This window comes from Vitis vinifera, chromosome 12 (assembly GCF_030704535.1).
Source record: "Vitis vinifera cultivar Pinot Noir 40024 chromosome 12, ASM3070453v1".
Taxonomy (NCBI): domain Eukaryota; kingdom Viridiplantae; phylum Streptophyta; class Magnoliopsida; order Vitales; family Vitaceae; genus Vitis; species Vitis vinifera.
In genome coordinates, this window is record NC_081816.1 from 24,557,764 (window position 1) to 24,585,430 (window position 27,667).

Genomic DNA, 27,667 nt, shown 5'->3' on the forward strand with positions numbered 1-27,667 from the left:
AGCTCGTGGGATTTTTTCAATGGTCCATTCGGCCAACCGCTGTAGGGTGTTTCTCATTTTCGCTAGATATCGCGCTATGTGCTCGCCCTTGGCTCTGTATTCCTCCTGCATGTGTCTCACCACGAGTTGAGAATCATTGTAGACTCGGAGCTTGGAGACAGATAGCGCGAAGACGAGATCAAGTCCGGACAGGATGGCTTCATACTCTGCTTCATTGTTTGATGTGGGGAACCCCACCTAGATAGCTTACTCCAGTTGTTCACCCATCGGGGATTGCAGTAAAAGTCCTACTCCAGATCCCGATTGTGAAACCAAGGTTTGGTTAATCTTGATTTTGATGATAACAAAACAAGGTTTAGAACTAATAACTACATTTTAAGTGTGATTAGGCAAGACGACTTCCAAAGTGACAATCCAAAGACAAATCAAGTCAAGTATAAATCATAAAGAAGAAGACCATCTCAAAGAGAAGGGTTGAGTGTTGAGCCAAAAAAATGGCTCAACCGGTTTAACCGGTCGACCAGTTGTGCTCGTCCGGTCGAGGACCGGTTGAGGGAGGCCAAAAAGTTTCTCTCTCTCCTAGTGGATTCCTCTTCCCGGTCAAGGTTGAACCTCAACCGATTAAGGTCCAGTCGAGGTCCGGTTGAGGTTCGGTTGAGGTCCGATTGAGGCCCAACGGTCACTTTTCCCAATGGTTAGTCAACCGGTCGAACCCCCAACAGCTAGTATGACTTTTTTCTTCTATAAAAAGGCTCCAAACTTCATTGTTTCATAAGCTAAACCTTCCCAAATCATTCTTGATTATATTTGAGCCTTGGAAGAGTGTTTTTGAGTGCACCATTGTTTCATAACTTGCATATCTTTAGTGCACCATTCAATCCTAGTTTTTCTTGTATCTTTGAACCTAAAGTTCTATTACTAGGATTTTGAGAGATCATTATTTGTATATTTTTGTGAAGAATTTTCTCAAGTAAGGGGTATCACTTGAAAGGTTGTTCAAGAGAGGGATATCTTTTGAAGAAGTGTAAAGGATGCTTGGAGCCAAAAGTCCAAGAGGGTGAATTGGAACCATAATCCAATTGTAAAGAGATTGGAAGCTTGGTTGAAGTTTCAAGATAGTGGAACCCTCACTCGGTTAGGAGGTTGAGGAGAGTGGATGTAGGTAAGGAAGTGCCGAACCACTATAAACTCTCGTGTTTGCACTCTCTCTTCCCTAACTTTTTTAAATTATATGCAATTGTGTTTATTTTGTTTATTATATATTTGCATATAATTGTCTCTTATTTTTGCATAGTTTAAATTTGTGAAAAAGAGACCATCACCCTATTTACACCCCCCCCCCTCTAGGGTGATTACCATAGTTTGTATTAGCCTCAAATTCCTAACACTGATGATCGAGAGACTCCGGCAACCCGTAAGGTCTACCACTCTTCTTCGTGCGATTTCTTGTCTCGAGCAGGTTTTTGGGAGGATTCTACCACAAAGTCAGCCATTGCTTGCCCTTTCATGGACAATCTTGATTGGTATTCGATCGCATACTCGCTTAATTCTATGGCCCATTGGAGCATTCTTCCGGATAGATCTGGCTTATGCAGAATGTTGCGAAGGGGTTGGTCGATGAGTATGATTATCGGGTGAGCTTGGAAGTAGGGGTGAAGTTTCTGGGTAGCACTTCGCAAGGCTAAGATTGTTTGCTCTATCTTTGAATACCTCGTTTCTGCATCAGCCAAAGCTCTACTGACATAATAAATAGGTTTCTACTCTTTATGTGTTGGGCAACGAAACAAAACAATGCTAACTGCCCAATCTAACACAACCAAATACATCTACAACTTTTCTCCGGGCAAAGGGCTGCTTATGATAGGTGGTTGTGTGAGATAACGTTTGATTTTTTCGAAAGCGCTTTAACAGTTGTCCGTCCATCCGATCGTGTCGGCTTTCCGTAGTACTAGGAAGAAGGGTCGCAACTCGTCAGTGAATCGGGCTATGAAACGTCCTAGTGCGAAGAGTTTGCCTGTGAGGCGCTGCAACTCCTTTTTGTTCTTAGGGGGTGGCATTTCCATGACTGTCTTTATTTGGTCAGGGCTAACTTCTATCCCTCTTTGGCTAACCATGAACCCCAAGAATTTCCCAACACTCACACCGAAAGCGCATTTGGACGGATTCAGCTTCATGTCGTACCTCCTTAGTAGGTGGAAGACTTCTCGTAAGTGGTGTGCATGCTCTTCTCATATTCTACTTTTAACCACTATATCGTCAATGTATACCTCCACTATGCGGCCAACCAGGGGTTTTGAAGATTTTTGTCATCAATCTCTGATAGGTGGCGCTGGTATTTTTGAGTCTGAATGGCATGACTTTATAACAATAAAGTCCATGCGGTGTTATGAAGGCTTTCTTTTCTTCGTCGGCAAGGGCCATGGGGATTTGGTGGTATCCGGAGAAAGCATCTAGGAAGGAGAGCATTCCTTGCCTGGCAGTGAAGTCCACAATTTGATCTATCCGCAGTAGAGGGAAATTGTCTTTCGGGCATGCATTGTTGAGGTTGGTGTAATCGACGCACACTCGTCATTTCCCTTCCTTTTTGGGGACCACCACTACATTTGTCAATCAGTCCGGATACTCCACTTTTCTAATAAATCCGGTTTCCAACAACTTGTCAACCTCGTCCCGGACAATTTTCTGTCTATCCGAGTGAAACCGTCTAACCTTCTGCTGGACAGGTCTTAATGAGGGCAAGATATTAAGTCGATGGAAGGCGACTAAAAGATGGATTCTCGTCATGTCGGAATGTGCCCACGCAAAGACGTCATGGCTTTGTCGGAGGGTGTCCTGGATATCTTGGGCCTCTTTAGGTGTCAAGAGGGAGCTAATATGTGTGAGATGAGTGTTTTTCTCTGAGATTTGGATTATCCACAAGGGATTTGTCGTTGGGTGATCTTTATCCGCCGGATTCAGTAATTGCTATTGGTTAGGTACATTGGTGGTTTCGGGAAGGGGCTCACCATCTTTGTTGGACCTGATTTCTAGCACTATTTGATAGCATTGGCGAGCGGCTAGCTGGCTGCCGTATAGATCAATTTGTTCATCCTCAGTGAGAAAGCTTACCATCTTATGGTATGTGGAAGGGATGACTTTCATGTAGTGCAACCACGTGCGTCCCAAGATGGCATTAAAGGGGGACAAATCTTCTACCACTGAAAATTGTACGTTAAGAGTGACTAGACCTGCTTGGACCGGTAGCACAACGCCTCCAAGGAAGGTGATTGACGCTTCATTGAATCCCGACAAGATCCACCCATGATTTTCTAAGCCGGATAGCTCGAGTCCCATCTGTTTGATTACTGATGCCTGTAAGAGGTCAGTCGAGCTACTTGGGTCGACTATGATCCATCTCACATCAAAGTCTCCCATCCCTAGGGATATGATGAGGGCGTCACGGTGTGGTTGTAATATTTTCGTGGGATTCACTAGGAGGAAGACAATCATCCCATCTATCGGGTGGGTGCTCCCGTCAGTCAACCCAGGTCGGATGGAATTGACGCGCTCACGCACCGACGCTGCTCCTAGCAACCTCTGACTCTTTCGTTTGGAGTTGTACTCCTCATCCAGTGGTCCTCCGTGGATGTAATTGATGATGGCCTTAGGGGCGACGGGGGCCCTGGAGGTCCCAGAATCGTAGCTCCGGAAAGTATCTCTAACCCTGGCTTTTGAGCGGAGGTATTACTTCAAATGTCCTACTTTTATAAGCCTTTCTACCAAGTAATGGAGACTCCTGCATCGCTCCGTAATATGACCATGCTCTTTGTGGTAAGCACACTTCTTGCTATGATCTCTCTTGGCTGGGTCCATTCTGATGGGTTCGGGCCACCTAAAGTCGGACAGGTCTTGGATCATAGGAAGGAGCTTCTCATATGACACAGTAAGGGGAGTGAGAGACGACAATTCCGGGCAATTTTGCTCCCTCTGCCTTCGACCAGACGGCCTTGGTTGGTCCGGAGGTCTGGAACTTCTTTCCACGTCACTTCTAGATGTCTGTCCGACGACCAAAATTTGTTGGGTGGTTACACGCACATCATCTTCCAGCATTGAGTATTTGCTTGCGCGCCGGAACAAATCATTCATAGTTGTGGGAGGCTTTTTAACAAGTGATTCAAAGAATGGGGTACCTGGGCATATGCTTCGTTTGAAGATTTGGATGACAACATCCATGTTGTAGGCCTTCACTTGTAACACAGCCTGACCAAACCGTTTCACGAATTCTCTTAAGGACTCATTCTCCTGCATTTTTATGTTTTGCAAGGTGTTGATGTTCTGTTTATGCTTGGCAGAGCACAGGTATTGTCCCACAAAAGCTTCTGATAGGTCTCAGAAGTTATCAACGGAGTTCGGGGGGAGTCGGTGAAACCATGAAAGAGCTTGGCCTTGTAGGCTGGAGGGAAATACTTTGCACAGCAACGCGTCATTCCCTATGTCGAGAGTCATGAGATGTCGTTAATGCATGATATGGTCGAACGGATCTCTAAACCCGTCATACGTAGAAAATTTTGGCACGAGAAATCCCCTTGGGGGATCATAACGAATAATATGTGAGTTAAAAGGTGTGGAGAGCATGTCATCCAACCTTTTGCTAATGGAACCTGGGGGTGGTTCATTTGATGAGTTCCTTTTGGGTTATCGTACCGCTTGATGAGGGGGGTTGTTCTGAACAATGGGTGCGACTGGGGGGTCGGGATACGCTTCCCAGGTTGCGACCATTGGCGGCCTCTCCTTACTAGGCTTTTGCGGTCCTAACCTCGCACGCATTGCGTTTGACAACTGGGGTCTTTTATCATACTGCCTCTTTGATGAAAGACGGGTAGAGTCTAAGCTTTCATCTTGGGGAGCATGATACGTGGGTATGGGTCATTCCCGAGATCGCTCATTTCACATATGAGAGACGACCCCTGCAGTTCTGAGATATATCGATTCTAGATCAGGCCTAGAATTCGCCCCCTAGCCTTTTAGGCGTTGGTCACGATGAGGCCCCAAAGACGAAACCTGGAGGCGTAACACCGTGTTTTCTTCTCTTAATCTCGTCATTTCCTGGAGGAGAGCCTGCATTTGTCGCTCGCTCTCTAGCTGTTGCCTTTCCATGGTCTCGCGCCATTCGAAATAGCCTTCATCTCCTCTAGCTGGCGAACGACTCTTGGAAGGTGTGGACATCTTCGCTGTTAATTGAGCAAGTTTCCACAGATGGCGCCAATGTTGAAGCCTTGCGTCACCGAAATCCTCGCAATAGCTAGATGGATGCTCCCTTTCAACTGAAGATGATTCCTGCTTCAATCAACCTGCAAAAGACGTCCGGACAGGTTATTCGAACACACCCTCCGATGGTTTTGTTAACCTTCTCTTTGATAATCAATCTTCCTTTTTTATTGAGTAAGAAAGCTTACCTTCTCTCCTCGCATGAAGGCTCTTTTATAGTGTCAGAAGCTCTGTCCCCTTTAATGGTGGGAAGAATTTTTGGCTTGCAATGATTGCGCTAAGGCAGTGGCAGAGCCATCATTGCCCTACAAGCAGCTTCAGAAATCATGGGGGAGAATGACTTGCCGTCATTCCTGTCATTTCGCTCTGCAGGCGACGGAATGTGGGCTGTGACAGGTTGTTTGAAGTGACTCAGTATGGTCCCGTCGAAAGTGCTTCTGGTTGTGTAGACCAGGGAGGCCCGTATTTCACGGCCAAGGCTTTTGGTTAAGTTGCTAGCGTTGGGTCCGGACAACATATCCGGACAAGAGAGGGGATCGTCCGGATAATGGGTTTGAGAGTGTCGTATGCCCCCCTGAGGGAATCCGGATAGAGAGTTGGTGTGCCACGTGTCCCCTGGCGGGGTGCCATGCGGGGTTGCCACGTGGGTGTTTAGGGGTGGTCCCTACAAACTATACCCTCTTGCAAACCATAAAGATTTTCTTCCCTTGGTCAGTTTTATGTTTCAGTTTGCAAGAACAACTGCAAACTTAAAGTTCATGATAAAGTGAGTGATTTCCAGAGCAAACATATTGACAATAAGCTGCACTTAAGGAATTTCTGAGCTTTGGAGGCAGCTGTGTTGGTTCCATTTAACAAAAAATTTTGGATCAATTGGCGTCAAGATTCTCGAAAGCAATCAATAGGTCGATGGCAATGAGCAATTTGTCGAAGTCTGAATAAGAGTGCGTAGCTACCAGCAAGGAAGAGCTCCTTGACTATCTAGTATTGTCGTCTCCTATGGTTGATTGATTATGTTCAAATTGGAAACCAAGTGAAAGGTCCTTCAGTTGTCCATCTTGATATTCTTTATGCCAAAATCTCGACCAACAATGTCCACTTAGGTCAGCATGATAACGAGAGAGGCAAATGCGGACGACAACATATCCAAACCTGGCCTCATTTTTGAGCTCATGGGGATTAAAGTTGGAGGTGCCCATAAGTACAAGTCTGATGCAACATTTGAATTGAAGCTAGCCAGGAAACAAAGATAGGTTGGCGAAGATCTTCTGAACACAAGGTTTGTGGAGAAGATAGATGACTATGATGTTGTTATTAGAGAAAAATAGCGTCAGGTCAACCTACCACAACAATACAGTCCCAATTGCACCCTGGACCCCACATGCATGAATTCCCCGCTTGCATGGCCACCCCCCTAAGTGTGCTTCTTTTTAAATCCACATCTCTTTCATATCAACAGCGTAGACACCTATGCACCTCAAAAGTTGCATTGATTGTAGGATATATCCACGGAAACATGACCCTTTCAACTAGACCCTACTATCTATTCTCAATATGGAGCTGTCGCATCTGAAAGATGGTCTTGGCTGCAATTGCCTGATATGTCACTAGAGACATGGGATGATGACTAGGTCTTTGTACTGGTCTTCAAATGATCTCATCCTTGGCTTGCTCTGTATGCTGAGTCAACCTTTGGAAGTAACTAGAAATCACATCTTCAATTTCCCACTCCAGTATCTTGCCAGGTTCTCTTGAGGTGGTAGTAGGCACTGTGTGATAAGTATAAGGCATGTTGCTGGATTGCATGTAAGTGTAACCATAAAAATTAATAAAAGGCTCTGAGTCACCAAGCATCTCAGCCTTCACAACAGTTGGTTGTCTGTGAGATAGAATCATTACCATTTACAGAAGCTTTCTTAAAAGGAGTGAGGGAGGATCTATTTCTTCAAAGAAAGACCCAACATGAATTACTTTCTTCACATCAAATCTTACTATCTTCAACAATGTGTTGGCCAATGATAACGTGATCTCTTGAAAGCATGGGAATATATTAGCTCGACTTTAACCCATTTAACTATGCTTACAGATAACTCTAGGAGTTGTGACTCTATACGGGCCATTGAATCCTATGGGGTTAGAGAATCCAAATCTGATGCCAATGGAACGCTACCTCCAATTTCTCCAATTCACTACAATACCTTGGAATCAACTATCCAATATTTGAGTGAGATTGTCGCACACTTCATCCCTCATATCAACACTTTCGTCATTCCCCAATACATGCTCGAACACATAGACAAGGACTCCAACACCGTGCGAAAGAATGAGCAAAAAGCATAGATGAAAACATTAAAAAATTCCAGGAAAAGGATGAGCAGAAGATGAACATAAATAGCCTCATTTCAAGGGCAGATCCATGGGTTAAAATGAGGGAATGATTCAAAAGAGATTTTTAACATAAATAGGGCGGGATTTCTATCATCAGATTCAAAGACAAACCCAAATGCATATTGTTCTCAGATGAAGTCAATGACATTGAAAATAAACGAAAGTCCAAGAAAAAAAATCAGAGCAAATAAAAAAAAAAAAACCAACCAATCGTGGCCCTTAGCGTCCACACCAAACAGCAAAGATTGAATGTTCAAAAATGGCTAGAGAACAATGGAGGATCAAATATAAATGGGAATAAAAAAAATAAAAAAAATAAAAACAAGAAACGTACCCAACAACTTTGACTCAACCCACTTGACTTCCAGCTATGGTTCTTTTTCGAAATCCTTAAAAAAAAAAAACCTATGGGCATGAGTTTTTTTTTTTTTTTTCTCACCTAAAGCAATGAAAAATTCTTCATTTATTCCCCTATTCTCAATGCGTGCTGCCAGTCCCCCCCTTTGAAAACCTCCCTATTTTTCTCTATCTCTTCTATATCTCTTTGTTTTTCTCTCCTGATATATTTCATTGCTATCTCTCTTGCTATATCTCCTTGCTATCTCTCTTAACCTCCTCAAAAACCCATCTACTCATGCTTTTTGTAGCCATTGGTAGTGCTGCTACGTGAGGAGTCTTACTCTCTCCAAATTCTATCACATCCACTAGAAAAGTCTTTTTTTTTTTAATTTAAAAAAAATGAATCCATGCATATCACTTAAAAGTCCTACATTTGCCAAAAACTTCTCCAATGGTAGATTTTCTTATAAAACTTCAAATTATTAAATCAAAAAAATAAAAAAGAATAAATAAAAGATAAAAATAATAATAATAGATAAATAACAAGATAATGAACAAATAAATAAAAAAGAAAAAAGAAAAAATAACTAAATAAATAAAAGTGATTGATAACAATGAAAATAAATTAAAATAAATAAATATAATAAATTATTAAATAAAAGTGATTGATAATAATAATAAAAATAAAAATAAAAAAATAAGTAAATGAGATAAATGGGTCATGCAAACGTACAAGTCACGTTAAAAATGTCTAATGGGCTAAGTGGGCCTAAGGTGTCTAAATGACCCTAAGTGAACCTAGACAGCCCTAAGGTGTCTAAATGGGCCTAAGGTATACTTATACGGGCCAAGGGTGAGACTAGGTGGACCTAACTAAGTCTAACCTAAAGTGTACCTAAATGAAGCCTAGTCTAAACTTGAAAGGCAATTAAGGTCATAATGTGGAGCTGGATAAACCCCTCAACCAAAGTCTCCAAAGTGGTTCAGAAAATATATGTAGTGTGAGTAGCAATGGGCCACCAATGAATTACTGTGGAACACTGGAAGTGAACTCAAAGACATGTGCTAAAGGGACAAAATGGAGGGGTTACTCATACTACTTATAGGGTGTATCAAAGGCCTTCTCATAGCCTAAGTAGCTGACTTGAGAATGAACTTACCATCTTGAGAGAATTCCCAAATAATCCTATCACATAAGGGAGAGGAAGGATTTAGGATAGCTTTAATGTCTATTAGAACATTTTGGGGGAGGATTGAGGAAATGGACTGTAAATTCCACTATTAGGAATCCTGATTTATAAAGTTTTACACTTTGGCATCCCAATTGATGCAATGTAAGTGGTTTTCATCCACAAAAGAAATAAGTGACGACATGTAAACCCAGTAATTTATCCAAAAGTAGACTTTCCTCTCATCTCCTATGCACCATATTAGCCCAACTCCAATATATTTTCTATGGTTAATTACTTCCTTCCAAACAATGGAATCTTTTTTTTTTTTGGGATCCTAAAGAAATTGTTGTTTTTAATATATTTTTCTCTCATGATCCTAGCCCAAATGCTATTAGTATTCGTAAGGATTCTCCACCCTAGCTTAGTAATTGTAGTTTTATTAACATCTTCATTATTCCTAATTTCTAACCCTCCTTTAGATTTAGGTCTACAAACCCCATCCCAGGCTACCAAAGGAAAACATTTAGACTCGTTAGACCCTACATTTGGTAACCATAAGAAGTTTTTGTTGATTCTATCTAAATCTTCATTATTTCTCTTTGTAAGTTTGAAACAATTCATAACATGAAGAGGTGAGCTAGCCAAATTAGCCTTTATTAGGACTATTTTACAAGCTCTTGAAAGGAATCGAGCTTTCTAAGATGCAATCTTTTTTTGAGATTTGAGAATTACTTTATAAAAAGTGTCTCTTTTAACTCTACCTTGAATTATTGGACAACCAAGATACTTGCTAATGTCATTAGAAATAGGAATGCTTAGAGCTTTCTCAAGTCTCTTCCTCATAACCCTTTGAATATTACTAGAAATCTAGACTGAGGATTTATGAAAATTCACAAGTTGCCCTAACATGGCACAAAAACCATTCAAAATTCTATTAATATTAGAACAATCATTTTGAGAAGCTTTAGTAAAGATGATATATTCATATGCAAATGTAAGGGAGGGAATTTTAGGTCCATTTCGATGAGTTGAGATTCTTAGATGATTTATAGGGTTTTCCGTTTCTTTTACTAACTCTCTCCCCAAATATTTTGTACACATAATGAAAATATAAGTAGATAAAGGGTCTCCCTATCTAATACCTCTTGAAGGTTGAATTTTTCCTTCCGGAATACCATTAATCAAGATTGAGTAAGACACTATGGAAATGCTTTCCATAACCCATTCAATCCATTTCGGGTGAAAGCCTATTTTGGAAAGAATTACCCTAATAAAATCTCATTCAAGCCTAATATAAGCTTTTTCCATATCAAGTTTAATCGTCATATATCTTGATTTGTCTTTTTTCTTTTTAAACAAATGCATGATTTCATGGGCTAAAAAAACATTATCAATAACAAGTCTTCTTGGGCAAATGCACCTTACAAAGGAGATAAAATTTTGTTTAGGAGAGGTTTTATCCTATTACCCAAAATTTTAGCTATTATTTTATAACAGACATTGCATAAGCTAATAGGTCTAAAATGATTTAAAGACTCCAAGTTATTAGATTTAGGAATCAATGTGATAAAAATCTTATTATCTCTTTGAGCATATGTCCATTGAAAAAGAAAGCTTTGACCATTTTAGAAACATATTTTCCAATATTTTTATAAAAACTAGCTTGGAGACCATCAGCCCCAAACACTTTCATACTATTGATTTGTGAAGGAGTTGCACAAATTTCTTTTTTTGTGGCTTCTTTAATTAACTCTTTTTCTTCTTCTGAGATGCGAGGACTAAAAGTATCAAATGGGTCATAATTTATCATTGGATTTTTAGAAGTGAATCTTTTAGAGAAATCATTAATGAACACTTTTGAAATTCCCTTTTGATCATTATACCGTATTCCTTCAAAATCTCTAATTAGCATATATTTATAGGTACTGTATGGTACCCATATTAAAGATGTAATTGAGACCATTAAAAATACATGGTGAAATCTAAGTCATTGGTATAGAATAACTGGAAGTAAAATTGAATCGTAACAAGATTTTGATTGATCCATTTTTTAATAATATATATGAGCAAAATTATAAAACGAGTTTGGAGGGGAAGATTTAAGTGCCAGCTATCCATGACGTATGCTACCTAAACGTTTACAAGAGCCTACTGTTGAGTATAAGCGTCTGAGTCCCATGAGTCCAAAGGAACGGCGCCCAGAAAATTCAGACAAGGAATATATGCATATATTTTTTAAAAAAAGTGAACAGCAATAATGGAAAGCTTAGAGTGTCGGCAAGCCAACGTTAGGTTGAGGCATATTAGACTTAGGAGTGTTGAGATGTCGTGGGGGTGGGGACGGAGTGGTTGAAATGTAAACAAAACCGCGTGCCTTATTGGTACACCGACATCTGGTAGATTCTATGTAGTAATATCTCCTTCCATTTGTTCACGGATCGCCATCGCCATCTCCACCTCTAAATAAATAAATAAATAAATAAATAAATACTATGTTGTTGTTACTTATCATTCGTCAACACCCAACATTTTCTTACCAATTCTTTAAAATATTAAATATTTAATAAATTTTTAAAACTGAAAAAAAATTATCCTCAAATAATTCATTGTTGTTTTTTTTCTTTCAAAAATTACTTTTTTTGGATACTATCAAACAAAAAGATTCTTACACAAATGACAAAAATTTATCATTTACATTTAAAAATTTAATTTATAAATTGTAAAAGCATTTTCAAATACACAATATATGCAACCATTTTTTATATTTTAAAAAAAATGGTAAAAAAATACGAATCCTCCCATAAAAGTGGTTCAAATAATAAAGTTGTTACTAACAAAATGCTTCAAATAAAAATATTTGGATTGGAAAAAAAATACATATAGAGGGATAGAAATTGAGCACTTAAGAAAAAGGAAGAATGGAATTACTTATGGATTATTTATTTATTTATTTATTCATGTAATATAAACGTAAAAGAAGATTTATGCCAATATAGGGTGTTGGATTCTCGCCACGGAAAGGAAAAAAAGTTGCAGTGTCAAGCAAGCAAGGTGGTCAATAAAGAGGAAAAGAGATAGATAATGTATGTGTTAGTGTTAGACAGACTGTCTTTGTCGATTAGCGGACTCGTCGGTGTCAGCAACCTAATTTTAATAAATGGACAAACTAAAATAATAATAATAATAATAATTGAAAAGCATCCTGCAGTCAGTTCAAAGCCACCCCACCCACAGCCACAGGATCATCATATTATTAGGCAGTACATTATGAGCACTTGCTGCTGTGCTGCTACCACCACCACCACCACCACCACCGTTGAGGCCCAGCTCGATAATATTACCACTCCACTCTAGAATTTTAACCCCATTTCCCTCTGCAGAGGACTGGGTTCAAATCTTCTGGCATTGCTGATTGTTTTTTGTTCTGGGGTTTATACATAGGCAGAAGGCGGAGTGAGGGGGAAGAATCTCTTTCCTTTTTCATATAACAATCTGGGTTTTGCTGCTTCTGTGCGTCCGTGGTGGTGGCGGTGTTGAAGAGGGTGAAGAAGGTGAAATCTGTGTTCCAATTTTGAAATTGGGCTGGTGAATCGGTTCAAGGAGGGAATCTGAGTAGATAAGCATGTACGGGAGGGATCCATGGGGAGGTCCGCTGGAAATAAACGCAGCGGATTCGGCCACAGACGACGACCGGAGCAGGAACCTTCAGGACTTCGACAGAGCGGCACTTTCACGGCCACTGGACGAGACACAGCAGAGCTGGCTGTTGGGACCTGGAGAGCAGAAGAAGAAAAAGTATGTGGATCTGGGTTGCATCATTGTCAGCCGTAAGATCTTCGTCTGGACGGTCGGATCTATTCTGGTGGCTGGCTTCCTCGCCGGTTTCATTACCCTCATCGTCAAGACCGTGCCGCGTCATCACCACCCTCACGCTCCTCCTGATAACTACACCCTCGCCCTCCACAAGGCCCTTATGTTCTTCAACGCCCAGCGTTGTATGTCTCTTCTCTCTCTCTCTCTCTCTCTCTCTCTTTTTTCTTTTTTCTTTTTACATTTTCCATTATTTGATTTCCAGATCTACAATCACTGCTTTCCAGATCTGATCCACATTCTTTCACAATAATTCTTTTCTCTTATTTTCAGCGTTGATGGCAAACATATCAGCCAGTGAACCCAGTGATACATCTAGGATCTTTTATAGAATTATCTAAAACAAATCAATTAGTTTTTACAATTTTTATTGGATTCGTTATTTCTAAAAAGTCAATAATAATAATAATAAAATATTAGAGGCTGATGTTATTTCTCTTCTGGGAAATTCTGCTGAAATGGTTGGAAGCGGGTATCAGTCATTTTGCAAATTAGAAGAAAGTAAAGGCAAAAAAATCTCTCACCCAGAATAGAGATCTATAATTGGATGATCACATAAGTAGTCAAATTTCTTCCTTATGTCTACTAAATTACAAAAAAATTGATTTGGGTTCTTTGCTTTACTGACCATAAATTGATTGCGTCTTATTATTTTCATCGATTAACTTTGAATCTGTATTTTATTCTTTTTCTCTTTTTCCTTCCTATTTTCTTCCCCTTTCATTTTCCTTCCATTTCACTCATCTTGTCTACTCACCTTTGTGTTCCTTTCTTTCTTATATTTGCAGCTGGAAAACTCCCAAAGCATAATAATGTTTCCTGGAGGGGTAACTCGGGTATGAATGATGGGAAGTCGGAGACCGGGAGTTTTTATAAAGATCTGGTGGGCGGCTACTATGATGCTGGAGATGCAATTAAGTTCAACTTCCCTATGTCCTTTGCCATGACCATGTTGAGTTGGAGTGTGATCGAATACAGTGCAAAGTATGAGGCTGCTGGGGAGCTCAACCATGTCAAAGAGATAATCAAGTGGGGAACTGATTACTTTCTCAAAACTTTCAATTCTTCTGCTGATACCATAGACAGGATGGTTGCACAGGTAAATTTATACCTGTGGTTTAGCCAATTTAGTTAGCTACATGAAGATAGCTTGTTGTTTTTTGTTTCCTTTTAGTCTTCCAGGATATATCCATTTTTCAACATTGTAAGTGTCTCAGTTTTGCTTTAGTCTAATTAATTTTTAACTTTGCTGCAACCAAATGTCCCTTCTGTTTGTTGCTTGGATTTTCCAATTTTAAAATATTTAAGGACCAGACTGCAGTCAGTCTTGGCTATTATGATACATCATGCTCCCTCCCTGTTGTGTAATTTGTTGTCAAACTATTGCTAATGTTTTAGCTTTGGATCTTCTGAAAATGCTCAGTCAGTTAGATTATGCAATTGTATTCTGATGTACACAGTTCCTCCTCTTTTTGACAGGTTGGAATAGGAGATACTTCCGGGGGGAGTACAACTCCCAATGACCATTATTGTTGGATGCGCCCTGAGGACATTGATTATAAACGTCCTGTAACAGAATGTGGTGGCTGCTCAGATCTTGCTGCAGAGATGGCTGCAGCGTTAGCTGCTGCATCCATTGTTTTCAAGGACAACAAGGCCTACTCACAGAAACTTGTCCATGGTGCTAGAACTCTCTTTAAGTTTTCTAGGGAGCAGCGAGGCAGGTATAGCAATGGTGGTACAGATGCTGCAATTTTCTATAATTCATCTAGTTACTGGGATGAGTTTGTCTGGGGCGGAGCCTGGCTGTACTACGCCACTGGGAACAACTCCTATCTTCAGCTTGCTACTACACCTGGTCTGGCCAAGCATGCCGGTGCTTTCTGGGGAGGCCCAGATTATGGTATACTTAGCTGGGACAACAAGCTTGCTGGTGCTCAAGTAAGTTAGTAGAGCTAGTTTTTATTTTTTTAAGGACTTGGTCAGTTGTGCGATTTAGTTGTTGTTTCCTGGCAAATTAACTCAGTGTCAGTGTTTATGTTGTACAATTTTTCAGTTTAGTGGTTCAACCATGTAAGGTCCTCTTGGCATTCTAAATCCTGGATTGCCATCATTAGTCAACCCAAAATTTTACCTAGTTCTTAACATTGGCATCAACTTATTTGTTTATTGCTTGTATGATATCATACTAAAGGTTGGGCAAAGTTGAGCCTATACGAACAAACTGTCAGCAAGTTCTAGGACATGGCTCTACCTTAAATTGTCCATTTTGGTAGTACATAGCAGATCCAGGACTTCATTATACTACTGGGCATCCATTTTATGTGTTGGACCATTTATGAAAGGGATTGTCTCTGGGTAATTCACCTCTCAAAATGATGGCATAACACAACTGTCATGGCTGCCAAACTGGTCTTGTTTTCACTTATAATATTTGAAGTGGAAATCATAGTTTTAAATTGAGTAGCAAGTTTTGGCAGTTGATTTGTTACTCTTTATCTTTTAATAGTTTCCATTTAGATAAATTTGGCAAGAACTGAAGGTATTATTTAGTTTGGCATTCCGTTTTTATTTTGGAAGTCTTAACATTTGCCTAATGTTAATGGTATCAAATTTCTCAGCTTGTTTCAATGTGTGCTTCTTGATATTTGTCTCTGAAGTTGATATGTGGTTTGTTTCCAACAGTTCTCCTTTGATGATTGTATTAGTCCATGCAGCTTTGGGGCCAAACATGAATGCTTACCAAATTGTTAGGCTTTCTCTAACACCTGTGAGCAGTGCTTACAATGATACCAACTTTAGTGAACTTTCCCCCTTTTTGATTGGATCTCCATTTTCCGTTTTTAGTATGTCAAAATTTCGCTGAAGTTTTTCATGTTTTTTTCCTTATATTTTCTTCTGCCTGCTGTCTTATTTATTTATTTTCTTCTTATGATAGTCTCTTTCATATCTGCTGATATCTCAGCTTTAGGATGGTCCAGTTGATTTCTTTATGAAAAGGTTTACATCCATAAATGAAGTAGCTCCGAGACATTCACATTTGCATGTTGATCAAATAAAATTGGAATTATTGTTTGCAAGAGTCAAAAACTCATGGCTGGTTCATTGCTGATATGCTTTATGTTTTTTTCTTAATTAGGTGCTCCTAAGCCGTTTGAGATTGTTCTTGAGCCCTGGGTATCCATATGAAGAAATTCTGAGGACATTTCACAATCAAACCAGCATAATTATGTGCTCATACCTACCGATTTTCACAAGCTTTAACAGAACAAAAGGTACCCCAGCTAATATTTCGTCAACCTTACAGTTTGGTGGGGATGGGTTGCCCAAGTTTAACACAAAAACTTAATGTAATGTTTTGGGTACCCCTTGCAGGAGGCTTGATCCAATTAAACCATGGAAGGCCACAACCACTTCAATACATTGTCAATGCTGCCTTCCTGGCTACCCTGTACAGTGATTATCTTGAAGCTGCTGACACCCCTGGATGGTATTGTGGACCTAATTTCTATTCAACTGAAGTCCTGCGTGAATTTGCCAAGACCCAGGTATGCGATATCTGATTCCTCAATTAAAGTTGTGAGGGAACATGAGTCTGCTCATGTAGTAATAAATATTGTTGGAACCAACAAGGTCACTTAAATTTTTCATATCTCTGACCTTCTGGCAGATTGATTACATCCTCGGCAAAAATCCTCGAAAGATGAGCTATATTGCAGGTTTTGGCAATCATTATCCAAGACATGTCCACCATAGAGGTGCATCTATCCCTAAGAACAAAATCAAATATAATTGTAAAGGAGGATGGAAATGGAGAGACTCTTCGAAGCCAAATCCAAATACACTCGTAGGGGCCATGGTTGCTGGGCCAGACAAGCATGATGGTTTCCATGATGTCCGTACTAATTACAACTACACAGAGCCTACGCTTGCAGGAAATGCAGGTTTAGTAGCTGCACTTGTGGCTCTGTCAGGTGACAAGACAACTGGAATTGACAAGAACACTATATTCTCTGCTGTTCCACCAATGTTTCCCACTCCACCACCCCCTCCCGCACCTTGGAAACCATGAGATACCACACTGAATATCATCCTTTCCTATAAAGTATGCGGTGTGGCTTGTGGTTAGATAATTTTGTTGGGAGTATGGTTTTTGGATTTTGAATCACCTCGAAGGAAAATGTAATGCAAAGTTGTGGAAGAGGATGGAGACACTCTGTGAAGCATGACTGCATTAGGGCATACTTGCAGGGATTAGAAATCATAATCAAGTATCACGGGATGTCTCTTTGTTTGGAAATGGTGATATACATTGTATGTATGAAAACAATCATGTATTCTTTGAAACATTAGAATTTGAACAGTTTGAATTCACTGGACAATAATTTCCACTTAATGCCTAACAGCTGCAATGTAATGGATGAAGTTTTTTTCTCTTTTACTTCTTTCACTGTTAAGTGTATGTATCTGGGGAGTAAATCTGATTGAGGTTCTTTTCATTAAGATCATTCTCTCATATCCCTATGGATGTCTCTCCAGGAACAAGGTTTAATGTTTTGCTGTCATTTTTGGTTTGTTTCTTGGCATTTTTTTTTCTCCAACAAGACTGAAATCAACCTAGGAGTAGCAACAGGCCCTGAACTCGGTAGTGTTCAAACTAATTGGGAAGGAAACTGAGAGATTGCACATGCATCATTTTCAATTGCCAAATCCTTGGGTTGTGTGCCTAATTGCTCTAATATCAACCTTTTCTTCCAGCATTTCACAGCTTTGATGAGCAATTCACCCCTCTCAGCATCTAGCAAATTTGGTAATGATGCTTAACCCAAAATTGCTGGTAAATCCACGAAATAAGATCCCATTTTTAGTTCTTATTTGGTCAGATGCATCTGCTGAATCGAAGTGTGGGGAACATCATCTTCTTTCTGATGATGCTTGCTTGTGCAATAAACTTCTAATCCCTGCCTATCCAACTTTTCTGTTTCTGACCATGTTACTTGGTCTACCAGGTCTCCTCATATCTTTTGCTTGCTGCCCTTAATATTCCTTTCCTTAGGCTTTTGTTTATGTAAATACCATTCTTTGTCCCCCAACCTCAGTATCAGTGTATCACCAGGACTTTATATTCAGCCCGATGATAACTATTTATTCGCCAACTATTACTACTGGGTCCGCTTGAATGCATCAAGATATGGCGGAGGACGAGTCCCGCTCCTTGGAGTTCACATCTACATGGATAGTAGCTGCTGTTTGCTCCATCATTGTTCTGGTATCTTTTGCTGCAGAGCGTGGTCTTCATCGACTTGGAAAGGTACTAAAAAACTTCTTGTTTTTCTTCGTCTAATTGCTGGGTCTTTTTTATGGCATTCTGTTTCTTTTATGGCTCCATTTGCCAAGTTGGCACCAGTTGCCAATTTGCCAATTTTCAGTATTTGTAGGCAAGTAATCCGAACAAATGACCTTTAAGACTCCAAACCAAGTTGAGAATATTGATTCTCAGATGAGTAGCATTGTCATGGATATCACTCATTATTATTGGGGCCAGTTAAATACACTTTGTCGTCTCAATCTTTGATGCTTTATCCTCTCACATTCAAAACTCAAAATTTTACCCTCTAAACATGTTAAAAAGCAACACTAACTCCCTACATTTGTTAAAAAATCAATAAGCTGCTTAGCTTATTAAGTGAAAGAAAAACACATATTATTGAAGTTCAAAACTAGCACACTTCACAGTTATATGCAAAAATCAAAACGAATGGTTGTCATATTTAGAAAATTCCACTTCAAGACTATCAATTTTGAACCAAAGTTTGAACACTACAATCATTCTGTATAAGTTTACTGAGGACTTATAATTAGAGGGCAAAATATTGAGTTTTGAATGTAATAACATGTCAAAGGTTGAAGGGTAAAATATTATTATTAAGTCGGGACATAATTTTCCTTTCATATTATGTGTTTCAATTTTAAAAAATCTCTATATATTAGAACTTGCTTTTTCCTTAGCATAACATTATCTGCCCGGGTGATAAAAAGACTAGCTAAGAACATTTTAAACCCTATCATTAATTTATACGGTTACCAATCACTACTTTTTGTTAGGCATTCATTAATGTTGCTCCTGGGAAAATGATCTCACCAGCAAGATTGCTATATAAAGAGAATTAGTTTGATCTCACTAGCGAGATTGCTATATCCGTGTTCCCTTAACACTTTTAAAACTGTCTTCTTGGCAGTTATATTTTTACTAATTTGCTTTGCTTTGGATGTGGTGATTCGTGATTCAGTTGTTGTTACATAAAAGTCAAGACGCACTGTTTGAGGCCTTACAAAAATTAAAAGAAGGTACCTAGATGCCATCTCTTCGATCTCTGTTTTTTTTTTCTACATTCATGACGATATCCTTTAGAAACAGATTGTTGAATATTGATTCATTTCATATCATCTTTGTGTTTGTGATCACAGAACTGATGCTGTTGGGGTTTATTTCCCTTCTATTAACGGTTACCCAAGGTCCAATAACCAAGATATGCATTCCTGATGATGCTGCATCTCACATGCTTCCCTGCAAAATGCCCACTAGCCACGTTTCAGAGAGCTACCACCGTCGCTATCCTCCTCAAACTGTAAACGGTATCGGAAAACGGCTTTTGCTTGAGAGTAGTACTGGCCAGCATTGTGCCCAGGTTCATATCTTTCTACTTACAGCTACCTATATGATTTAGTTTCAATTAATTGGCTAGCCAATATTATTTCTCATCACACCATATAATTAATGCCTCAAAGCAAAACTTCTCTTCTTTCAATCACCACTTGATACCTTAGCAAGCTTGTAAAGAAAGATGATAAGATTAGAAATGCTTTGCAAAGAGTATATCTAAAGTTGTTAAGGTGTTATAGTATCGTTTTTGAAGTTCAGGAATAGATCAACCAAACAACGATTCTTAGAATAGGCCTATAAGGTGTGATATCAAATGTAAAAAGTTTGATTTACTCTCATTGAACACTAATTGGCTTTCAAATGAAATGGTCAAAACATAATATAAAAATTAGTATTAAAGCCAAGGCTCATGGGTCTTATGTTGGGGAAGGGATTGTTCAGATGCAATAGTGTGGTTCTTAAATGTGAAGATAGATCAACTAAATGATAGTTTTTGAATAAGCCCACCATGTGTGATATCGAATGTTATGAAAGGTCTAACCTGAGATGGTTAAAGCTCAACTCAAGAAGTTACTAAGAGTATTAATCAATCTAATGTCAATCATGACTTGTGAGCAATATGATACCGATTACAGTTGATTATAAGGGAGAAAAGATATGATTTAGGGGCAGGTAAAGCCATATATTGGAAACAAGATACAACAAGTTTATTTGTATACAATAAAGTTCCCTTTTTAAGAACAATTGTTGATGTCAAACGAAAAGGAAGAAGAGCAAACTAATGGTTATTTTTTCAAAATTGAAACACAAAGTCAAAACATTTTTTAAAAATAATTCTTTTACAAAAAATAATTTTTAAGAACAACTCTTTAAAAAAAAATTTTAACAACAATTCTTTAAAATAGTTCTCAATTATTTTAAAAAATAGAACATATCTTTATTTGGAAACTCAAATATGAAAAACAATTTTTCTACTTATTCTCCATGAAGGCACCACACCCTTGTATATAATATAAAAGTTTTTAAAGCCCTCTCTATATTTTCAAATATGCTCAAAACATTTTATGAAAAATAAATGAAAAGGCTTAGAATTTGTTTTAAAAAATAACATATCTTCAAAAAATTGTTTACATCAAAAGTTTGTCTAAAATATTTTCTAAGTTTGAATTCAAGAATAGTTTTTAAATTGGGGCATAATTGATCGATGTACCCAAAGCAAAGCATTGTATGTGCATTTGAGCTGTAGCACTCATGAAAAAACCTGGACTGACTTATTTTGTTCCTTTACTGTGACCAGGGGAAAGTTCCTTTGTTATCACTAGAAGCATTGCACCATTTGCACATTTTCATCTTTGTATTGGCAGTAGTTCATGTGATCTTCTGTTGCACCACCATGGTTCTTGGAGGGGCAAAGGTAAATACATTTGATGCCTAGCTACTTTAGCACCTCTTGCATAGTATTTCTCAATATTAGAACATTTATAGATCAATGTCTCTGAAATGAGATAAGGAATTTTAGCTTATTTCTCAAGCTTTTGTTTACCCTTTTGGCCTTTTTCTTGTCAATGATTATTTTCTATCAATTTTGAATCAATATGCAGATACGCCAATGGAAGAAGTGGGAGGATTCAATTAGGAATGAACCTATTTCAAGAAGAAATGGTGACATATTCATGATATCTTTGATTGTAGTATACCTCTCACTCTTCAACTCATTTAAACAAAACTTATACCATGCATCTGCAGAGTCTGTCCCAGAGCTTGCCGAGAGAAAGGAAACTTTACATTGGAGGAAGTCGGCTATAGTAAGTTGGATGGTGAGTCTCATAACTAGATGCATAGACTAGCTGCTATTTTTCTATAATGTCAAATCCTCTCAATTTTTGTTCTTTGATTCCACCTGAATAATAAATTTTAGTTTCATGAATAGCTTTTTAACCCCAAATTATACAATTATTAAAAATTCAAACATTGAAAAAAATCATGGCATTGTCTGGAACCTCAATATGATCTGCTTAAGATTTGACGTTATAGAAAAATAGCAGCCTTCTGGTATCAAATTGTAAGTTAAAAGAGCAGATAAAAACAACTCACAGAAAAGAAAGGTTTTCTTATCCATAGAATGAAGTTATGGCCACAACCAATTAAGATCAACCTAAACAAGGCCGAGATAAATAGAGTGAGATCAGCAATCAGACCCCATAAACTAACAGTAAAACACCTACCTTCAACCAAACATAACACTCAAATAACCTCCAGAAGACAAGCCTTTCCTACACCAACCATCATTTCCTATCAGAGAGACAGGTGAGACTGGGGGCTAAGCTCCTTTTGTAAAGCAAATGAAGGGTGCTGCTGCAATTGCCTTTGCAGTTTCTGGATGTAAATTCAACAATGGGACAGAAAGTAACAGGCAGAGACTTGCCATTTTAATGATCTAGTGTTTTCCCAGAATGGGTAGTGAAAAAGGAATTAGTTGCTGCCTTAGGACAGTGTTAATCTTCTCAGCACTCGCGCTCAATACTGATATTCCTTTTAATTTAGTTCTAACAGTCATCTTAAGTTGTCAGAATTCTCCAAACTTTCCATTATCTAGTCCTTTGTGAGAAAGTATGCTACACGTTGATTCATCTTTACCCTTTGCATCTTTATCTATCTTTGAACGGCATCCTCTCTAATAAAGGCAATAGTTTACTTCAACATGCTTGAGCATTGCATGGATAACTAAATTTTACTATTGTTATTGCTCTACACCCTACCCTTGTCGTTACCATGGATACTATGGATTGTATCTTGCTAGATGAAGAGATTGATGTTGAACCAAGATTAAGCACATATCCAACAGTTGATATAGGCTTCACATCCTTCTACATAGTCCCATGTTTGATTCTGATTAGATTAGTTCTCATGATCTTCTAGCCTAATACCCAATTCTCTGCCCCAAGCTTGTAGCTTTATCTGTTATATTTAGTAAATCATATTCTAATTCATTACCTTTTGGACCTAGATGTGATTTACTTTCTTGAGTTTCTTCTCCAATCTTTTCTTATCTTCCTTTTTTTTTAATTTAATTGATCGTCTAAGGCTAGACGCTACAACAAGTTCTAATTCCTCAGCTTCAATCTTATGAAACTAGGTGGTGTTTGTTTTTTGGTTGAATAGAAAAGCCAAAATATTTTGCTTTTTCTATTCAGCTAAAAGTATCTTATTGATATTAACCAACATAACTAAAGTGAACTTATAATCAACAAGTTTAGTTTAATTATGTTGGTTGATGTCAATAAATTATTTTTAGTTGAATAGAAAAAACCAAATATTTGGTTTTTTCTATTCATCCAAAAACCAAACGCTACCTAACTATTACCTTCTTTAGGCAATATGTTTTAGTAAGCTAGCTCAAACCCTTGAAAAGATGCCTAGTGAATGTCAACAAGCCCTCTACAGCCAGTGATCTCTTGCATACTGATCCTTCTTACTATAGGTAAATCTTCACCATTTGGCTATACCACAACTATCTTTATCTTTTCTTTGAGCTCCCATTATTCACACAAACTTCTTTTTGCCATCTTGGATTGTCTTATTTTTTACTAATGATCGAGCCTAGGCTTTATTCTTTAGGGAGAATATAACCATTTGCTTAGCTAAGGGTCAACAAAATAAGCCCCACCACATCCCTCTCCAACCCTAGGGTTCTATACCATGAGTGGTAGACCTCTTTATTCTCTACTTAGTTTTTTTTACTTCAGGACCTAATCATGAGATTTACAGAGAAAGAAACGTTATCAATATGAAGGCATTCTATATGCTGCCTTGGCTGTGTCTTGTTGCTGATGTGCTTGAGTTTTCTTTCCAACCATAACTCTCCTTTTGTAGAATGCATCTAACTTTATAGGAGGGGACGGATTGTTGCTGCCATCAATTTAGCATGAATATTGTGTTTTCGTAAAGGATTTAATTCATGTATTCCAATTTTGTAATTGTGGGGTTTGAGTTTCATGAGCCCATTACTTGCTAACAAGGTCTTCCATCGTGACTTGCTCTCCTTTTTATCACCAGAATCTTTGGTCCTATAGTCCTTACTGTATCCAGTATCATCTGGATCAGCATTTCAAACATTGCTTCACATAATTAACAATGTACTGATATCAAAGTGCACTTGCTAAAAAAGAAAAGAAAAAAAAATGACAACATTGACTAGTGTAGTAAATGGTTTTTATTTTAAACTTTTTATCATAAAAAAAAAAAAAGGGGGGAAAAGGAGAGTATTCTTGCTAAATAAACTTTTTATTTTAAATCCCAACATTTTGTATCGTACGTCGTAGTTCTTTATGATAAAACAATAGGTAGCAATCTAGTAAATAGTTTTGAGTGTTTTCCCCTTTTAAATTTTTGGCAAGCTCTTAATTTTAGAAGTATTTTCAAGCATACTTTTACTTCTGGTTCTTATCTCCTTCTTGTTTGACATCTTCCAAGTTTGTGTTATATTATTGGATCTTGCTACAGCACTAGTTCACACATATCTAAAGGGGGATTGATCAGATCATATCACCCATTCACTTTAGGTTTCATTACTTTGTACCTAAGTCCATCTTTATTATTTTTTTATCTTGGTTTCGTTCTTTTATATCTTAGTCTCGTTTGTTTGTACTTAATTTCATTTATTTGTACTTTGATTCTATATATTTGTACAATCATCTAATGACTTAGATTTCACCATTTGCTTTCAACAGTCTAGATTACATCTTTGGTAGGTACCAATTGGGTACCTTAGAATTCTCCTATATTATTTCTCACATATGAAGGATCACATGGATTGAAATGTGGGTTCCTTTGCTTTTTCTGATAGTAATGAATTACTTCCGTGATGACACTACGCATTTTATGCTTACATGTAGATGTCATTCTTCAAACAATTTTATGGCTCTGTAACCAAGTCAGACTACATTACACTGCGAGAAGGATTTATAGCGGTAACCATTCCCATTTTCTTATATTTATAGTTAATTCTTCCCCTCCCCACACCCTGGTTCTCAGTTCTATTTTCTCGTTTTTTCGTCTAGGCCCATTGTGCTTCAAATCCTAAATTTGATTTTCATAATTACATGATGAGAACACTTGAAGTTGATTTCAAAAAAGTTGTGGGCATAAGGTAAGGCTTTGAATTTAATAGTGACAATTTAAGATTAAATTAAATCATCTATGCTGTTAACAAATCTACAAAACAACAGCTGGTACCTATGGCTTTTTGTGGTGTTCTTTCTGCTGCTAGATGTGGAAGGTAATTTCTTTACATCTTATTTGAAAACACACTCTGTTCCTCATTCCATAATAGGATTCCTAAAGCTTCCCATTTTATGTTTAAAAATGCAGGGTGGCACACATATTTTTGGCTGGCTTTTCTACCCTTGATTGTAAGTATATTTAGCTCCATTGCAAGTGGAATTGGTGCATCCTTGGTTTGTGTTTGAGGAATTTTAAGTAACCTAAATATTTGATTGGATGGAGTGTTGTACAGCTTCTACTTCTTGTGGGTGCTAAGTTAGAACACATCATCACCCGTTTAGCTCAGGAGGTTGACGAGGAAAAGGCAAAGGGCCATGAAGCAAGAGTGAAGCCGTCTGATGAACATTTTTGGTTTCGTCGTCCAAGCATTGTTCTTTACTTGATTCACTTCATTCTGTTTCAGAATTCATTTGAGATTGCCTTCTTCTTCTGGATCTGGGTGAGCAAGTAGAATGATTCAGTTGACCAAATGTTCTTTTTTTCTTCAGCAAGTTGATTGATGTTCATAGTTTTCTTCAGAGCACATATGGATTCAATTCTTGCATCATGGAAAAATTGGGCTACATCATCCCAAGACTTTTAATGGGGTAATGACTGAAAGGGGAACTCTAATCATAGTCCATGCTAATACTTATATTCTATTCCCCTTATGTTTTCCATGCTACTGCAACTAACAAACTCTGCACTGATTATTTATGCAGTGCGCTTGTTCAAGTGCTCTGCAGTTACAGTACTTTACCTTTGTATGTCATCGTAACCCAGGTGAGAAAGTCTACATGCATGTCAGCCCATCAAATCTGACTTATGTTTTCATGTTTTGTACTTATCCTAGTTCAAGCACTGTAGCTTGCTGATGGTTTTCTTAATCTCTGTTTTATTGGATGAAGATGGGTAGCATGTTCAAGGAAGGCATGTTTCATCAACACGTGCACCAATCTATACTTGGTTGGGCTCACGGGCATTCAAATGAATAATTCACCCTCATTACTGAAGAATTCAGCTTTCTGGTCCTGCCAAGACTCTCATGTTATCCTCTTTTAAGTTTCTTCATTGGGGAGCATCAATTTGACAATTTGGTTCCTCTTAATAATGATTACTCATCTTAATCTATATAAAACACACTACAATTTTCTTTCAAAGACATGTTTATGCATCTAAAACACAACTTTTGATCCTTACCATACGTAAACTCCAAACTAAATGTGCACGCTAAATTCTGCATCAAGGCTGTAAGGTATGAGTAATTCCACTGGTTAATTTTGGTAATCACAGTAGCTTAGTTTTACACAAGTCAATCACCTTATATCAGGAGAACTAACCTACTCTGTCAACCAAATGAATGCACACGCATCCATCTTAGTTCTGTTCATGTTACTTTGCCACTAGCAACAGCTGTTTTTGCTACTTCACCAGCATTGTAGCATGAAACATACGAGTAACAGCAAACAATTACTATTCAAATTTCTCTACCATGGGTAAGTAAAATATTGCTGTCTTTCAACCACTTCCAACTAGGTAAATTTAATGATTCACAATCGTATATATGTATATATATATACTTGAACAAGCATTCTCTCTTCTGAAACAGAGTAGAAGAAGAGGCATAAAAATCTAATCCCAACTAAGCCATACAAATTTAGATGATAGAAATCATTGTAATTCTCAATTAGTGAATAAAAATCTAGATAGCATTAGCAGGTCCTTATATTCTTTGAAAACAAGTGAAAACAAAATTAAACATAACTAACAAATGTACTAATATCTGTAGAGCTGACAGGATGCATCCATCAAAAATTGGATCTTTAACCTTTGTGCCTTTGCTGCTAAAGGAAGAGCATGCCCTAAGTTCAAGCCCCCCCCTTTCTTTTATCGGAAACAAAACATATTCATTAAGATAATAATATAAGTAAAGGGTGAGAAATCCTTCCCAATTTACAAAATCTGATAATGGGAGACAACCTAAAGAAAAATGAGTCAAAATTCCTTAAGAGGTTTGTGCAACTCATACAAAATGTCACTTAGCAATGTTCCTTTATTTGTTATTTTAACACTTTTGACCTACATATTGAAATCCAATCGAGCTGTATAATATTAAGATGAATGGCCCTGAAAACTATAGTTGTAGAGACCCATAAAAAGGAATAAAAATACATTAGATCTCATATCATCTTTGATGCTTTCCACTTGTTCTCAAAGGTCCTTGCATTTCTTTCCCACTATACTATCCAAATCAGTGTAAGACATGCAATTTGTCATAGAACTTTGTCTCTCATAGTACTCCCCAAACTACTAAAGAAATGGACGTCATGTCACTAATACTTCTAGGAGAAACCTAATCTGATCCAACTAATCTAAACAACTTGTGTCATAACTCCAAAGTCATCAAATAGTGTAAAAAAAATGTGAAATCATTTTTCTACTTCCCATACACAAAGTGCAACAATCCAAACTAAGGATTTCAAAAGGTCTTTTCATCTTAAGCAAGTATTGGCATTGACCCTCTTGTTAGCCACTAACCAAGCAAATACCTTGAGTTTTGATAGGGCATTTGATTTCCCAATGAATTTTGCTAGAGAGAAAGAATTAGAGTTTTGATTAGATAAGGTCAAAAAGAATGATTTAACTTTGAATAAGATTGATGACAATAATGACCAAACTCTCTCATATGGGAGAAATGAAGATAGTGTTACACGATAGAGACTGG

The 27,667-nt window shown here is 37.9% G+C and overlaps 3 protein-coding genes across 4 annotated transcripts; 2 read left to right on the forward strand and 1 right to left on the reverse strand.

The window, feature by feature from the left end:
* Positions 1 to 2,964: 2,964 nt before the first annotated feature.
* LOC104881054 (uncharacterized) lies at positions 2,965 to 5,205 on the reverse strand. Its single transcript, XM_010659787.1, has 3 exons — positions 5,041 to 5,205; positions 3,728 to 4,281; positions 2,965 to 3,661 (listed from the first exon to the last, which is right to left on the reverse strand). Exons 1-3 carry the CDS (start codon positions 5,203 to 5,205, stop codon positions 2,965 to 2,967), a joined length of 1,416 nt encoding a protein of 471 aa, XP_010658089.1.
* Positions 5,206 to 12,287: 7,082 nt separating this feature from the next.
* LOC109123547 (endoglucanase 25) lies at positions 12,288 to 17,457 on the forward strand. Its single transcript, XM_019223622.2, has 6 exons — positions 12,288 to 13,141; positions 13,805 to 14,115; positions 14,496 to 14,957; positions 16,156 to 16,291; positions 16,392 to 16,564; positions 16,687 to 17,457. Exons 1-6 carry the CDS (start codon positions 12,769 to 12,771, stop codon positions 17,086 to 17,088), a joined length of 1,857 nt encoding a protein of 618 aa, XP_019079167.1. The 5' UTR covers positions 12,288 to 12,768; the 3' UTR covers positions 17,089 to 17,457.
* Positions 17,458 to 18,092: 635 nt separating this feature from the next.
* On the forward strand, positions 18,093 to 26,102 carry LOC100233057 (MLO-like protein 13). 2 transcript variants are annotated; one of them, XM_019223624.2, is made up of 14 exons: positions 18,093 to 18,327; positions 19,307 to 19,364; positions 19,485 to 19,705; positions 20,978 to 21,094; positions 21,282 to 21,342; positions 21,427 to 21,497; positions 24,576 to 24,650; positions 24,741 to 24,829; positions 24,909 to 24,958; positions 25,051 to 25,091; positions 25,196 to 25,402; positions 25,473 to 25,550; positions 25,665 to 25,725; positions 25,851 to 26,102. In XM_019223624.2, exons 1-14 carry the CDS (start codon positions 18,196 to 18,198, stop codon positions 25,856 to 25,858), a joined length of 1,269 nt encoding a protein of 422 aa, XP_019079169.1. In that variant the 5' UTR covers positions 18,093 to 18,195; the 3' UTR covers positions 25,859 to 26,102. The 2 variants fall into 2 exon arrangements, with proteins under 2 accessions (XP_019079169.1, XP_019079168.1); XM_019223623.2 differs by having other exon boundaries at positions 25,483 to 25,550.
* Positions 26,103 to 27,667: the final 1,565 nt, after the last annotated feature.